Source organism: Felis catus, chromosome A1 (genome assembly GCF_018350175.1).
Source record: "Felis catus isolate Fca126 chromosome A1, F.catus_Fca126_mat1.0, whole genome shotgun sequence".
Classification (NCBI taxonomy): domain Eukaryota; kingdom Metazoa; phylum Chordata; class Mammalia; order Carnivora; family Felidae; genus Felis; species Felis catus.
In genome coordinates, this window is record NC_058368.1 from 24947099 (window position 1) to 24963879 (window position 16781).

General features: G+C 34.1%; 1 protein-coding gene across 9 annotated transcripts in view; it reads left to right on the top strand.

Annotated features, from left to right (window-relative positions):
* Positions 1-16781, top strand: part of ZC3H13 (zinc finger CCCH-type containing 13) — a 97871-nt gene that overhangs the window by 1670 nt on the left and 79420 nt on the right. For 7 of the 9 annotated variants that reach the window (XM_019826634.3, XM_019826627.3, XM_019826640.3 and 4 more), the window contains exons 2-4: positions 4967-5092; positions 5402-5511; positions 8075-8186. In XM_019826634.3, the coding sequence (XP_019682193.3) occupies positions 4976-5092; positions 5402-5511; positions 8075-8186 (339 nt within the window). In that variant the 5' untranslated portion in view covers positions 4967-4975. The remainder of the gene's footprint in view (positions 1-4966; positions 5093-5401; positions 5512-8074; positions 8187-16781) is intronic. The other 2 variants (XM_019826636.3, XM_019826630.3) reach the window with 1 other exon arrangement.

The window sequence follows — 16781 nt, forward strand, 5'->3', positions numbered from 1 at the left end:
AGTTATTAGAATTTTTACAAGTTGTCAGTGTTAATTTGTATTACAGTATGCATTGGCAGTTAAATTAGAAAGCAAAATTGTTTAATTTACATTTATTTGAAGAATTGGTTTTTGGTGGATGTTTCCCCCACTTCCTCCAACCCCACTCTCCATTTCATGTAGAGTTGGAGCTAGTTAGCAACAGTTGAAAATTAACTGGTGTTGCTGTAGAAACTGTCTTTATACTTTTTTTGGTAGTGTGTATGTTGCAGTTTAATTTACTTCACTTTATCCTAGTTGCCAGCATTGGCTATTCTCTGTGCATAGTCTTTTTTAACAAATTATTTTTATTGCACTGTGCTGCAGTATTGCCTTGCTCAAAGAAGTGTAGTCAATTTAGTTCTGTTAGTTTTGTTTGGAATTCAGTTTGGAATTGTTTTAGTCTATTTACAAGTAACATGCAAGGTTGTTTTAGAAAGTTCTTTTTTAAAAATATTCTCCCAGATTATGCATCAAATACGTTTCTGAGGTCTGTTTTTTCTTTCAAAAATATGAACTATAAATATGAAGAGACCTTATTTTTAATGTAAGCCTTTTAATTTTAGAACTTCAGTGGGTAGGGGTTTCTTCTAGTACTGGTTAGTACATTTATGTAGTTTTAATTGTTTAATTATTTGACAGTTTCCTAATATGCCACGACTCATCCAGATTAAAATAATTTATGTTTTCGTTTGTGCTAAGGAAAGTTGAGGCCTCAAAAAGATGTAATTAGGGGCACCTGGGTGGCTCAGTTGGTTCTGCATCTGACTTCAGCTCAGGTCATGATGTCGCAGTTCGTGAGTTTGAGCCCCGCGTCAGGCTCTGTGCCGATAGCTCAGAGCCTAGAGCCTGCTTCTGATTCTGTGTCTCCCTCTCTCTCTGCCCCCCCCCCCCCCCACCTTGTGCTCTGTCTCTCTCAAAAATAAATAAAAACATTAAAAAAAAGAAGATGTCATTCTGTATTGTAGTGAGGATACTAGAATTGATACATGTTTTATTGACACAATTTTAGTAATTAGGCTTCAGGAATAATTAATAATTTAAAAAGAGGTTTCTATATGTTTCTCCTTTCTTAGCCATATTTATGTAGTATGTAGCTTTGAGTACATTGTCATATTTGTAAGTTTTGGGGGAAGAGGAGGGACAGTTTCCATTTATTAAGACCCTCTTTTGTTATATTTTAATAGAGTCAAACTTTGTGTCCCCTGTTTTTCTTTTTTCAGTTGAAAAGATATCATGAAAATTTTGATATTTATTTAGTGTGCAAATAGAGGGGAGAAATAGGAAAATAACTCAATAGACTTTCACCAGTGTCACCTGGGCTTTGATAATGATGGTGTTTGGGAAAGACTTGATGATGTGGGTGAAAGTGTGATGACAGTTTGAAATCAAAGAATAATTTGAAAACAAATCTGGGGGGAGAGCTTTTAAAGTCTCTGAGATAGGGAAGACTTTAATATTTACATTTTTAATTTCCTTGTTTCTAACTTTTCTCATATACTTTGAAGCATTTGCTTATTGAAGCGTGTTCAAATGTTAATTGAAAAAGGTTTTCCCCCCCTCAGTCATATCTATATTTTATTCTGTTATGGTGGTTTTTTTCTTTTTTTTAAAGTTATTTGTTTATTTGAGAGAGAAAGAGAGAGAGGGAGAGGGAGAGAGAAAGGGAGGGAGGGAGGGAGGGAGGGAGAGAGAGAGAGAGAGAGAGAAAGAGAGAGAGAGACAGACACTGCACAGGGGAGGGGCAGAGAGAGAGAGAATTCCAAGCAGGCTCTGCACTGAGCAAGGCTCGAATTCACAGACGGTAAGATCAGGACCTGAACCGAATCAGGAGTTGGACCCTTAACTGAACCACCCAGGTGCCCCTCTGTTGTGGTATTTATTTGCCTTTGAGGGCCCAAATTTTTAGAATGAAAATTCTAATTAAGTCATATTAATTGGTAACTTACTTTTAAAGTAATAAATTAATATATATGAGTAAATGCTTTTCATGTATTGCAGGTTTGTGTATATATTTAGACAAACAGGATTTAAAACATATTTTGTCTTCCTTGCAAACATGAAGCATTTTGTCTATGCCAATCATGAATGTTTCAGTAATAATATTTAGGTAACTTATTATTGATGACTACTGATGGAAGCTCCTAGATAGATGGTCGGAAGAATTCCTATTCCTTTCAATTAGAAAAGTTCAAGTCCTACTTTTTCCCTTTGCCTCAGATTTTTTTTTCTGTCCACGACCTCCCTATAACATAGACTTGGTGTTCAAAGTCAGTGCAGTTTTGAGAGGAGGTCTGATACTGTTGGATGCTGAGAATATGACTTTTATTTCTTTGCTGTTTTCCCCTAAGTTGGGAGACTCAACAGTAGCTAAAAGCAAAGTTCTAGTGATAATCACTACGTAGGGTGAATCTTGACTAGTTCTTGATGTCACCGGTACAAGCAGCTTTGTCTCTGTGGGAAAGAGTGACAAGAATACAAGAAGGGGTGTACGATTCAGTCATTAGTCCTCACTTGAATATCTTTGACATATAGTCTGAACCTTTTGAAATCTTCAAAGTTGATGTTAATGATCTAGCATTAGAGAGAAGCTATGGTTTTCAGTGGTAGGTCGGGGGGTAGTGGAGTCCTGATCCAAGCAACAGATTACAGAGCAGGAAGGAGCCCTCAGAAAAACAAGAAGGGAGATGCTAGATGACCAGTGTTTTAGGTATAATAATAAATAGCTTCTTGCCTCGATTATGGAAAGCACTACCATTAATTTTTTTTTTTTTTTTTTTTTGGAGGAGGGTGTGTTGGAAGTGTTGGCATGCGGAGATATATAGGAGTTTTGTGAGCAGAACTATTTCCTTCGAGAGTGGAGGGAAATACGTTAAGGTTAGGGTTAGTCTTCTTGAGGCAGTGTGGTGGGGTGGTGTGCCTGTTTTCCAAGTTCTAAATAACTGGTAATAGCTAATAAGGAACTTCTAGAACTCCTTCAGTTTTCAGTTTATTAATAAATGTTTTAAAAATTGAATTAGTGAATGAGGATTATAATGTGCATCTATGTATTAGTACTTATAATAACATATAATGAAACTTTAAATATGCTTTTGTTCTAAACGTTCCCTATATATTTTGTGACATACTCACTTTTTATTGCCTCCTGCTCTGATATAAATTGTAAAAAAGTGGTTTTCTCAGTTAATCAAAGCTCTACGTTTTCTAGATCTTTCCTCAGCTCCCTTTATCTTGGCTTTCAGCTTTATAAAGAACATTTTAGTTTGGTAAATCAAATGGGTACATCAAATTTTACCAACTTTTACTCTGTAAATTCTCATTTGGGCTGAGAATGAAATCAAAGATTATCTTACAGTAGTAACTGTTGGATGTACAGTTGGGTGTAAAGTTCCTTACTCGGAGAACACTTGACACATATGTGATTTCATGTTGCAGCAAATTCTTATTTATGGGACACTCTATGCTAATTTTTAAAAATTTGTAACTAAAATTATTTTCTGAATTCTTTGAATCACTAAATATTAATTAATAAAATGGTTGTATTTTATATTAAAGAATAAGACTGTACCTTTTTTTCCAATTTAAAACTACTCTATCATTTCCTATTTTTCTCTTGGTTCATTATCTTTTGTTCATTTGTCAAATGTTGTCCTTATTCTTAGGATTCTTTTAAAAATGTGACCTGAAAAGAAGTATCTAACTAAACCAAATATTGTTTATAATTTTTTTAAAGTTTTGATTTGGTACTCTCATGATTTAATTTCCTTTCAAATTATATATCTTTATTTTGAAACCACATTAAAGAGCTTTTTGAATTTGTGAACTTCATGGAGAACAGTTCTATACCAAATGGAACTTTTGCCTCTTTGGCTGCGATTGTTCATTCTAGTAACTTTTGACTATGATAAGATTTCAGCTATTTAGATTGTATGAAATTTGAATGGGTTAGTGGTTTTTTTGGAGTCTTAGTTAGGCAGCTCTTACCCAATTCCCAGAGTGATGTACTAAGTTGTTCTAGATCTGGAATTTAATATTGTTTTCTAATGTATATCATAATACTGTTATCTGACGTTTTCATTTCCAGTTGAATCACCTGATTATATACTTGGATTTGTTTTGTTATGGTTTCAGTTTTAAATGTTTTATTTACTTTTGTAAAATATTTGTACAATTTGTCTTTCTTATTTCTAAATGGTAAGGTAGCCTGTTCATCACTTTTAGCATCTTTGATTTTTATGTCAGTGTGGTATATAAATTATAGAAACATCTTGACTTCTAGTTCTGTAGCCTGTTCCATTTTGAAAGAAAGTCATTTTATCAACATTGACTTTTTTTATATATGTATATAATTGGAAAATAAATGTCCTTGAATAGACTGCTCTTTTTTAAGGTCTGTAAGGTGGAGAAAATACTTAAATAGTTTTCACTTTTCTCCCAAGCTGCTTTTTGGAATATACCTAATGTCATGAACCGTATAAAGCGTAATTTCTGCTATCACCTGATCTTATTTCCTGTTCTCTTTGACATAGCTTTTCCCGTTAAGTAGTTGATAGAGAATGATAGTACAACTTTTCCTTGAAGGATAGTTAACTAAGTTTTGAAACTTTTATAAGGAACGTAAAAACTAAACATTTTACAGTGTGTTTTCTGAGGTTGAATGTACTTTGAAAACTGTATGAGTAGAATATTATTCATTCTGCAGAAGAGGTAAAATTGTAGCCAACAGGTTCCAAAGTTGTTATAAATTTACTAAGAAGGTATGCCTTAGAAGATACCAACTGTTTACCTCTGTTTACCTGTGACCTCTCCGGTGCCTTTTTTCTCCTGAGAAAAATTCCCCATAATTTTGCAGTGTGATCTACAGCTTTATCTACATGTAAGCTATAGGCTCAGTTAATTTAAAATGGAAGAATTTTACAGTTTTGCCTCTCTCTCTTTTTGGTTAAAGTAGTACAAAATGTCAAAAATTAGAAGGAAGGTCACAGTGGAAAATACCAAGACCATATCTGATAGCACATCCCGAAGACCCAGTGTATTTGAGAGGCTCGGACCCAGCACTGGCAGTACAGCAGAGGTGAGTTGTCACTAGAACAGTCACAGGGGTTGTCTTATAATCCTATTCTTGAAATACTGATTTGTATCGTAAAGGTGAACAGGTTATTGTATTGGAGGAATGTTCAGTAAATTTTTAAAACTGAGTAGCATAAAGAGGAGTGAGAAGAGTCACAGTTTTCATGTTTTTTTCCCTGGTATTTTTATTGTTTGGGGGATAATGTATCTCAGGTTATCTGGAGTTTTGGTAGAATTTGTTTTAATTTTGTCCCTGTAGCGTCGTTTATCCAGAAATAAATCTGAAATTTACATAGTAATATCTGTCTCTTAGACACAGTGCCGTAATTGGCTGAAGACTGGCAACTGCCTCTATGGAAACACATGTAGATTCGTACATGGCCCTTCACCCCGTGGTAAAGGTTATAGCAGCAATTATAGAAGGTAAATTAAGAACTTTGAATCGTTCATATACTGTTAGAAGATGGCTTTTGTAATTTATCTAGTATAAAAATCTGAAATACAAACATATTTGATCAGATTTTCTCTTTTGGTGGTAGATCAACGAGATCTTTCTAGTTGTTAATTTCAAGATTAATAAAATGTATGCTTTAAAATTATTTGCTCAGTATTTACTGTTTTTGCCAACAGATTTTTTTTGTATGTATGACTTACCCCCCCCCATTATGTATTAAAATGGTTTAAGATAGAATTTTATGGATTTATTTTTACTGAGGGGAGACTTTTTAACTCTTAAAATATTAAAATTTGAAATGGATATAACTTTAGCTTTTTAAGATGTTCTGAATTCAAATCTTAATGACAAAAGACAATCCACTGCAGACTCTGTAGATTAAAATGCATTTGCCAAATCTCTAAACTGTGTATTAATGTAAAATATGTATTTATATGTGGATAAAGGTACTACTACCTATTTAGAACATCTTTTTTGCCTTTGATAAAGGCAAAGCTAAATGAAATTTTTCAATAAAGCCCTTTTATTTTTCTTCCAGTTCAGTTCAGGATTTTGTTATTGTGTTTAAATATGTAACATATGTAAAGATTGTCACAAAAGCAGTTTAAACTTGATTGGTAAACAAATAATTAACCAAGTCGTAAAATTGAATGTGCTGATTGCCTTGGCTACAGCAAGAGTGTAAAAATCAAACATTAGCATTTGCAGTTTTTTTTTTAATAAGTGAATTGATGTGTGTGTGTGTGTATAGATTTTGAGGCCTCATAGAATTTAAAATTCAAACGCTGAACTGGCTTTCTGTTCATGTAAACATACATTTTAGCTTACTTGTGATGCTGAATACTCTGTTTTATTTGTATTTAGATTGGCATCTGTGCCCTCTGTTAATGTGGGAAAACCACTTCTTTTATATGTTTAAGTATCTGTATAAATACACACCTGGGTAAAGTGTTTCAATAATTTTAATGTTTTGTTTATGTTATTACCACACTTTAATACATACTTTAATTCATCTGTGAAATTCGTTGTTAACTGACAGAAAATTTTTATAGAAGGGGTAATTTTGAGGAAAATGGGCGGAGAAATTGGCCTAAAATGGAAAAATACAGTGTCATTACTAGACTTGGAATAAAGGATTTTTTAATTTTGTGCATGTTTTTCCATTTGATAACCCTCTTTGGCTTTGTCTTTTTTTCCTTTTTTTTTATAGGGAAGAGAATGTAGTTCGTAATGTGATTCAAAGATGGAAAGAAAACCCGTGTATTTCAGAAACGCTTTTTTAGTCACGAGATATTTAAGTCATTTATTGAGCATTCACTGTATGTAGAGCACTCAAGTGCTGTTTAGGATAGAAACAAGTTCATAATAAATTGTCTTATTATATAAAGGAAACCAGGGCACAGAAGATTTACATGTACATCATAATTAAAATTTAAAGCCTTTAAGTACTGGTTCGTAATAAGTTTCACTTTCAAGGTCAGATTTAACTGTTAAAGCGTTTAATATAGTCTTATAAAATATACATATAAATATTAACGAGAGCCTGTAACAGGAATTAACTGAATTATTTCTTCATTAATCATTTGTTTTGTATTGATTGATAAAAGAATTGATTTGCTTGATCAACTATTACTTGAAATAGATGTAAATGTCTATGTGATTTCTTTTTATCTTTAAAAATATATATACGGTATTTTTTGTTAGCCAGTGAGGGACATACCACTCCTTGACTTCTGTTGCTCTTTTTTAAAGATCCTCTAGGAATATTCTTTAAAGATAAGTGTTTTCCATCTCTGCTTTGTTTTCTTAACAATGGTGTGAAAATAATTGGATAGCTGTTTATCGAACTTTCAATATAAGTTATTAAGGTTTACAGTGTTGAATATAAATATGTATGATTTTCCTTAATTAAAGGAACTCCGCTGCCTAAATCTTGCTTTGAATCCTTTAACTATTTTCTGTTCTGAAACAATATCAAATTTAAGAAGAGTTAAAAGAATAACAGAAAAATCCTATATTTGCCATGATTCTTGAGGTGGGTAATTCTCAGTTGTTGGCATTGCATCCAACCACATACGTGTATATATGAAAATACCGCTAATGTTGCCTTTTGATTAATTTTACAACGTTGGGGTTTAAAACTTTATCTTCTGACTTTTTACTTCAAATACAAGTAATACATTTATGTGATTTTTAGAAAAACAAGCTGTTAATTACAAATTCTTTTTTCTCAGCTCACATGCAGTTTCTTATTCTTATCACTAGTACCTGCCTCCCCATGGAATTTTAATGTATACACTTCTGGTTGGTATTGGGAGAAAACTTGTAAGTGATGCTCGTATTATTTATATATTAATATTTAAGCTCAAGCAAATTAATTATTTTTCTGAACATCAGGAGCCATGGACAGTTAGAAAATTTTTATTGATTTGTGAGGTATTTCTGTAAATATAGTCTTATAAGTGTTATATGAATATAGATCTTTGTTGTTTTGTTTTGTTTTTCTTTTGTTTTTGTTTTTTCGGTTCAAAGGTCACCAGAAAGACCTACAGGGGATCTTAGAGAAAGAATGAAGAATAAGCGCCAAGATGTGGACACTGAGTCCCAGAAACGAAACACAGAGGAGTCATCCTCACCTGTTAGGGTAGGAATGAATTTCCCAAAACAAAGTTTAATTTCGGTAGTGATTTATTATTTACGTTCCACTCAAAATAGTATCTTGGGTGCTAAATATATGGTAAATGTGTAATACCAGGTTATAACGTTTTATGTGAATAATGTAATTTAGAGGAAAAACATCCTCTGGGAAAACTCCTAATTCTCTGAATTAGTTCTTGATGGTAGTTAATTAAGGTGAAGGGAATTGGTTAGCAGAGCCCAAGCTGAACTTCATAGGATTTCTGTATCTTGGTGGGCATCCTGAGCATCTAAAAGTATTCTGAAGTTTTCAGAATTCAGTCAGTTGTCCTATCCTGCTTGCTTCTAAGAAAGATTGAAGTGGGTTACAGTAGAACACTTAGAAATTAAAACAGTGAAAGCAGGCGTGGTGGTGATGGAAGCTGAACTAGAGAACTTAGGTGAAGGAAAGCACATGTGACCACAAATTCAGTGGTGAATTTCCTGGTAATGAAGCCAGAAGAGAAATATCATTGATGATTATATATAATTTGGTGATTGTATAAGTATATAAATTTATATCAATATATAAATCGATGCTTCAGTATAACTTACTGAATAAAAGAAGACATCAGTTTTTCAGAAATGGAAATCTCTTCCTGAGTTAATTTTTTTTAAGAAATTTATGTGTATGTGTAACGGATTATTGAGATATAACTCACATATCATACGGTTCATCCATTTCAAGTGTACATTTCAGTGGTTTTTTTGTATATTCCCAGAGTCAGGCAACCATCACCACAGTCAATTTTGGAACATTTTCATCACCCTGAAAAGAAACCCCGTACCCTTTAGTGGTCACACTTGTATCATTCAACTGACCACCAGCCCTAGGTGACCACTATTCCACTTATGATCACTATAGATTTGCCTGCTGTGGATATTTCAAATGCTGGAGTTACGCAATATGTGGTTTTGTTTTTGCCTAGTGTCTTTCACTTAACATAGAGTTTTCAAGGTTCATGAAAGACTATAGGATACATCAATATTTTATTCCTTGTTTTTGCCAAATAATATTCCATTGTATTAACATATCATGTTTATCCATTCATTAGTAGATGAACATTTGGGTTGTTTCCACTTTTTGGCTTTTAGGTATAATGCTGCTATGAACATCCATACACAATTTTTTGAGTGGACACATGTTTTCATTTCTCTTGGATTTATATCCTGGAGTAGAATTGCTGCATCATACAGCAACTCTATGTTTAATTTTTTGAGCAACTGCTAGATTGTTTTCCGAAGCAGCTACACCATTTTACATTCTTGTCAGCAGTGTAGGAGGTTTTCAATTCTCTATGTCTTTATCAGCATTTGCTATTATCTAAGTCGTCGATTATAGCCATCTTAATGGATGTGACATGGTAATCTAATTGTAGTTTTTGCAATTCCCTGATGGCTAATGATACTGAATATCGTCTCCTGTGCTTATTGGCGACCTGCATACCTTCTCAGGAGACATGTTCATTCAAATCCTTTGCCTATGTTTTAATTGGGTTGTCCTTTTATTGTTGATTTGTAACAACTCTATATATTTAAAAAAATTTTTTTAATGTTTATTTTTGAGAGAGAGACAGCATGAGTGGGGGAGGAGCAGAGAGAGAGAGAGAGAGAGAGAGAGAGAGAGAGAATGAATCTGAAGCAGGCTCAGGCTCTGAGCTGTCAGGACAGAGCCCAACGTGGGGCTCTAACTCTCAAACCATGAGATCATGACCTGAGCTGAAGTCGGACTGAGCCACCCAGGTGCCCCTTCAACTCTATGTATTTTAGATACAAATTCCTTACATACGATTTTTAAAAGTTTTCTTCCATTCTTTGGGTTATCTTTTTATGTTCTTGATGATGTCCTTTAAAGCACAAATGTTTTTAATTTGATGAAATCCAGTTTATCTGTGTTTTTGTTGTTGTTTGTGCTTTAGGTGTCTTATTTAAGAAACCATTGTCTAATTCAGGGTCACAAAGATTTATGCCGTGTTTTCTTCAAAGAATCTTAGAGCTTTAGGTTTGATCCATTTTGAATTAATTTTTATGTATGGTCCAGCCTTATTCTTTTTCATGTGGATATTTTAGTTGTCTCATATTATAATCTTTTTATTAAGATTATTGTTTAAACAGAAACGTTTCTGATAATTTAAACTTTATAGAAGCTTTCCTGTGATTGTCTTTGATCCTTGATAAAAAAGCTGTGTTACAGTTTCACATTATAGTTTGTAGAGACTTCTCTTTGGGAACCTAAAGTAGTACAGTTTTAAGTTTGTAGCTTCTAACGTCTGATATGATCCGTAATACTGCTTTAGAAATCTCAAAGTGTACTTCTCAGCTACAGGTGTGTATCAGAAGGTTTTTAGAGGATAGTCTTTTGCAAAATACATGCTGATACTCTACCCCTGATCTGCTGAATGAGAGTTTCTGGATAGAGGCTGAAAATTGCATTTTGCATTTTGCAAATTTTGCATATTGCATTTTGAAATAACTGATTATTCAGAATAAGGAGCGAACTTGTGGTTTGCTAGTAATGTGTAACAACCACTTCAACCACTTGGGGTGTGGGGAGCCATGCTTTGTAGGATTTGTCAGTTTCTTTGGTGTAAGTGCTCCCATCGTGCTCAGTCTCAAGCTGGCAAAGTGATATCACTGAATACAGAGTTGAGAAGAGATACTCGTTTTCACACCATTATATAGTATTATTCACATGTATGTCACACACAGATGTATATACACATATATAATAAATGTAATTAACCTCAAGTAAAATGTACTAAAATATTTAGGAAGTGAGTTTCGAATAAGTAGTACCTTTGTTTTTATTATTTGTCAGCTTATATGCTTTAATTTTTTTTAATTTTCTTTTTTTAATGTTTATTTATTTTGAGAGAGAGAGGGAGAGACAGAGCACTAGCAGGGAAGGGGCAGAGAGAGAGGGAGACCCAGAATCCAAAGCAGGCTCCAGGCTCTGAGCTGTCAGCACAGAGCCTGATGTGAGGCTCAAAGTCCCAAACAGTGAGATCATGACCTGAGCCGAAGTCAGACGCCCAACCGACCGAACCACCCATAAGGCCCATAAGGCTTCCCTATGATTTAATTTTTAATCATAGCTCCATTTAACAGTGGCTTGTGCAGTTCCTAAAAATTTAACAGTTGGCTCTTGTGAGTCAGTGTGGACCTGACTCTAGCACACCACTAAATGGGCTGTAGTTTTAAAGGGCAAACATCTGGAATTCGTATTCTGAAGACATTATTTTAGGAATTGTTTTTTAACTTTACTGTCAGTTTCCTTATCTGTAAAATGGAGTTGATGGCTATATCAATGTGTTACTGTGAAGAAAATACATGTAAAACAAAGAAGCATGAGTGGCTGGTCCATGGTGACTGTTGGAAAATGGTACGGACAGGGGTGAGAATAGCTCTCAGCCTTCCTGTCTAATATAAATTGGCTTTAGGCCCTTTAAAGGAGATGAACATCAGCTTTGGAGATTTAGGTTGTTAACAGATACCTAAATCTAAGTGTGTTGCTGATCATAAAGGTTTACATGTTCAGCATTATCGGTTTAGTAGACAGCTAAGTTGACATTACATTAAGAAATTTAAAGCCTGGGGCACCTGGGTATTTCAGCCAATTGAGTGTCAGACTTTGGCTCAGGTCATGATCTCACAGTTCATGAGTTCCAGCCTCGTGTCCGGCTCTCTACTGTCAACGCAGAGCCCACTTTGGTTCCTCTGTCTCCCTTGCTCTCTGCACCCCTGTCTTAAAAACAAACATTAAAAAAAAATTTAAGCCTGATTTACTTTCTCTAGAAGAGAAAGCCTTCAAAGGTGCTGAATGCCATGCATACCTAAGGGTTATAGTTAGAAGATTCAAGAGTGATAAGGTTTTAGGAAATTGACTATCCAAACTTAGAGAAGACTGTTAATAAGCTAGGATACCGGGGTATTAACTATTTAGAGTGATCTGTATGGCAGGATAACAAGTGCTGTTCGTTTCTGTGATGTTCCTACTGCAGCACATGGGCCTGCTGATCTTAATGTAATAAATTTCTATGGGAAAGTCATTTAGTTTAGGTAGGGGCACCTATAGGTTAGATAACAGTGTCGCTAAGATAGGTTGTGTGTGATTTTTCACAAAATAACTATAATTCTACCCCTTCTGTCCCACTGAATCCAGCTCCAGTGTGTCTGAGTTATGAGGTGGATAACCCATGATCTTGTGGGGAGACATTCATCAATAGATAAATTGTAATTCTATAAAGTACGATAGTATGACAGAGAGATGAATAAAACACACAGTGGAGAGAGTAAATACCTCCATGGGGAACCACAGAACATTTCGCAGAGGGAAAGGATATTTGCCCTGAGTGTTGAAGGATAGGTAGGATGAAAGAGGGGACAGTGAAAGTTTAGGAAGAGGAAAAAACCAACACACTAACAATAAGGAGTTTTAAAGGACTAGTGTGTTTGAGAATCTGTGAAGATATGTGTTCAAAGAATGGAAATTATAGCATGTGAATGTGTGATAAGGGCTGAAGAGGTGGATTAGGTCGATCAGATTGTGAATAGTCGTAATGTGTCAGTCAGGGTTTGGCAAGAGAAAAAAGATTTGTACTCCAGGAATCTATTCTTGTTCACAGATTCGCCTCTAGACCCTGCAACTAGTAAGTTCACTTAATGAATGAAGAGTGATTCTGATGTGTAGCCAGTGTTTGGACCTCTGGTGGTCTGGGGCATCTGTGCTCCAGTGGGGCTGCTGAACACTTGAAATGGGGCTAGTCTGAATTGAGCTGTTCGTAAGTGTAAAATACGTAGTGAATTTCAAAGCCTTGATATGTAAAATGAAAGTCAAGTGGCTCATTAATAATTTTTGTTTACATGTTGAAATGACAATGTTTTGGATAGACTGGGTTAAAGATATCAGAATTTTAATTTTCCCTGTTTCTTTTTTCTTTTTAATATGGAAACAATAATATCCGAAATTACATATGTGGCTCGTGTAACATTTTTATTGCAAAGAATGGGTTTGGGCAATCTGAACCAAATTTAACACAATGGAACTAAATTTAACACAGAGGCGTGAGGTAGAGTCAGTAGGATTTGATGACCAAAAGAATGAGTGGAGGGGACATGTTAAGCCTAAGTAGGTTTTCGATGCCGTTAAGTAAGATGGGGAAGACAGTGAGTTGAGTTGTGGCCCCTTTTGTGTACTAGGCTTATATCACGGACAAGTAATTTTTGGCACTATTTTCAGTACTTGTACGGATGCTAGTATGCTATTAGAGTCCCTGTTGACATTCAGTTGCATTATCTTATGTTTAATAGTTCCAGAATAACAATAATATCACTAATAATATTACTGAGAACAGTTTAAGATTTCTTTGTAGTTCTTAGGATATATCCCATTAGGGAAATACCTGTGAAATCTGTTAAGGACATATAATCAAATTATTGTATGTCAAGTCACTTGAAACAGTTCTTCTCTGAGGTCAAACCACAAAATTGATAACGGTTGCATTGCTTTATTTAATTTTGATTTTTGTTCTAGGGTTTCTTTTTATTTTATTTCATTTTGTTTTTTCATCATAAAACATTTACATGGTTGCAGAGTTAAATCTCCCAAACAGTTTACCTTCAGAAAAGTCTTTTTATCTCTTGATTGTTCCACCCTATTACCAATAGGTAACCAGTTTTAGTAGTTGGTGGATTATACCGCTGTTTTAACACGCACACATACAGATCCAAATTGTATGTATATGAGTACATACACAAATTACTGTTTATGTAGGGGTATTTCTTCTTTTTCTTAGATAAAAGGTAACATACTGTATACATTTTCTTTACCCTGCTGTGTTTACTTATTACTGTATCTAGGAGACCATTCCATAGCAATATGTAGAGGTATTTTTTATGTCTTTTTACATTTACGTAGTACTTCATTGTATGAATATCATACATTGTTTAACCAGTCTTCTACTGCAGACATTTATTTCAGTCTTGCTACAGCAAATAGAACTTCAGTGAAGAGCTTTGTGCACTTGTTTTTGGGGTTTTTTTAAGTGTGTCTTAGGAAGAGATAAAGCCCTCAAATGGAACTGCTGTGTCAAGAGTAAAATCCTATGTAATTTTGCTAAATAATGACAGTTCTTTTTCAAAGCATTGTTGCCTGCAGTGTATGATGGTGCCTTTTTTTTTCCTACTTTGTTAGTATATGTGGTCAAATTTTTGAATTTTTGCCAATTTGATAGGAAAAAATAGGGTGTATAATTTTTATTTATGTTACTCTTATGAATGAAGTTAGACATCTTCCTATAGATAAGGAACATTTTCTGTGAATTCTGTTCATGTCTCCTGCCTATTTTTGATTTTTTTTTGGGGGGGGGGGTTGGTTTTTTTCCTTTTCTATTTTTAGAATCCCTGTCTTGCAGGGATAATTTATTTGTGATATTGGGTGCAGATAATTTCCTTGTTTTTTCATTTATTTTATTTTAATACTTTATTTTTCAGTTTTAGGTTCATAGCAAAATTGATCAGAAGGTACAAAGATTTCCCATATCCTCCCTACGTCCACACAGTCACAACCTCCCACACTCTAAATATCCTGAACCAAAATGATACATTTCTTGAAATTAGTGAACCTACATTGACACATCATTATCACTCAACGGTCATAGTTTGTATTAGGATTTACTCCTGTACATTCTATAGGTTTGGACAAATGTATAATGACATGTTCACCATTACAGTATCATACAGAGTCGTTAGACTGCCCTAAAAATTCTCTGTGCCTATTCATTTTTCTTTCCTGTTATCTCCTAGTAACTACTGTTTCTTTTACTGTTTCCAGAGCTTTTCCTTTTATAGAATGCCCAGTAATTGCAATGATACAGTATGTAAACGTTTTAGATTGGCTTCTTTCACTTAACAGTAGGCATTTACGATTCTGCCATGTCTGTTTATGGCTTGATAGCTCATTTGTTTTTAACCCTGAATAATATTTCATTATCTGGATGTGTCAGGTAATAGTTTATCTATTCATCTTTAGAAGGGTACCTTGGTTGCTTTCAAGTTTTGGCAGTTTTGGATAAAGCTGCTATAAACATCCTTGTTTGGGTAAATTCCAAGGAATGCCACTATAGGATTGTATGGTATGAGTATGTTTAGTTTCCTAAGTTTTAGTTTCTCTAGTTGAGGAAGTTCCCCTCTGCTTGTAGTATGCTAAGGTTTTTATCACGAATCGATGTTAGATTTTGTCAAATGCTTTCACTGTATCTATGGAAATGATCACATGATTTTTTTCTTCTTAAGTCTGTTGATGTGATGGATTATTTTAATTGACTTTTGATTGGTGAATCAACCTTGCATACCTGGTATAAATCCCACTAGGTTGTGTTGGGCAGATCTTTTTATATATTGATGGATTTGATTTGCTAATATTTTCAGGATATTTGCATCTATGTTCTTAAGAAATATTTGTCATTACAAGAAGATTGCGGTGTCTTTGTCTGGGTTTGGTATTATTTTGCTATTAAATGCTGTTTTCATAGAATGAGTCAGGAAGTATTCTCTCTGCTTCTATTTTCTGCAAAAGACTGTAGAGAATTGCTCTAATTCCTTTCTTAAATGTTTGATAGAATTTGCATGTGAATCCACCTGGGCCTGGTGCTTTCTGTTTTAGAAGATTATTAATTATTGTTTCAGTTTCTTTAATGGAACTGAATGGCTTACTCAGATTGTCTTCATGTATGAGTTTTAGCAGATTGTCTTTTTTTGAGGAATTAGACTATTTCATATAGGTTATCAAATTTGTGGTCGTAGCATTGTTTGTAGTATTCCTTAATTATCCTTTTAATGTCCTTGGGATTTGTAGTAATGTCTCCTCTTTTGTTTCTGATATTACTAACTTATGTCTTCTCTCTTTTTTTCCTAGTTAGCCTGACTAGCTTATCGATTTTATTGATGTTTTCAAAGACTGGCTTTAGGTTTCTTTGATTCTTCTCTGTTTTTTCCTGTTTTCAATTTTGATTTCTGCTCTAATTTTTATTCTTTTTCACTGCTTACTTTAGATTTAATGTGCTGTTCTTTTTCGAGTTTTTTAAAGTGGAAGCTTTGATTATGGATTTTAGAGTTTTAGAAATGCTGTAAATTCTTCTCTAAACCCTGCTTTCACTGCATTCCACAAATTTCGATAAGTTGTATTTCAGCTTCATTTAATTTGAAATATTTTTAAATTGCTCTCAAGGTTTTTTCTTTCAGTCGTGTGTTAATTAGAGGTGTGTTGTTTAATCTCCACATATTTTGGGATTTTCCAACTAGCTTTCTGTTATTGATTTCTAGTTTAATTACATTGTGGTCTGGGAGCAAACATTGTGTGGATGTCTATTCTTTTAAAAATGTGTTTTATGGTCCAGAACATGGTCTGTTTTGTGGTGAGTGTCCCCTATGAGCTTGAGAAACATGTGTATTCTGCTGTTGGATGAAGTAGTCTATAGACGTCAGTTGTATCCAGTATAGATTGATGGTGCTTTTGAGTTAAACTATGTTCTTACTGATTTTCTCCTTGCTAGATCTGTCCATT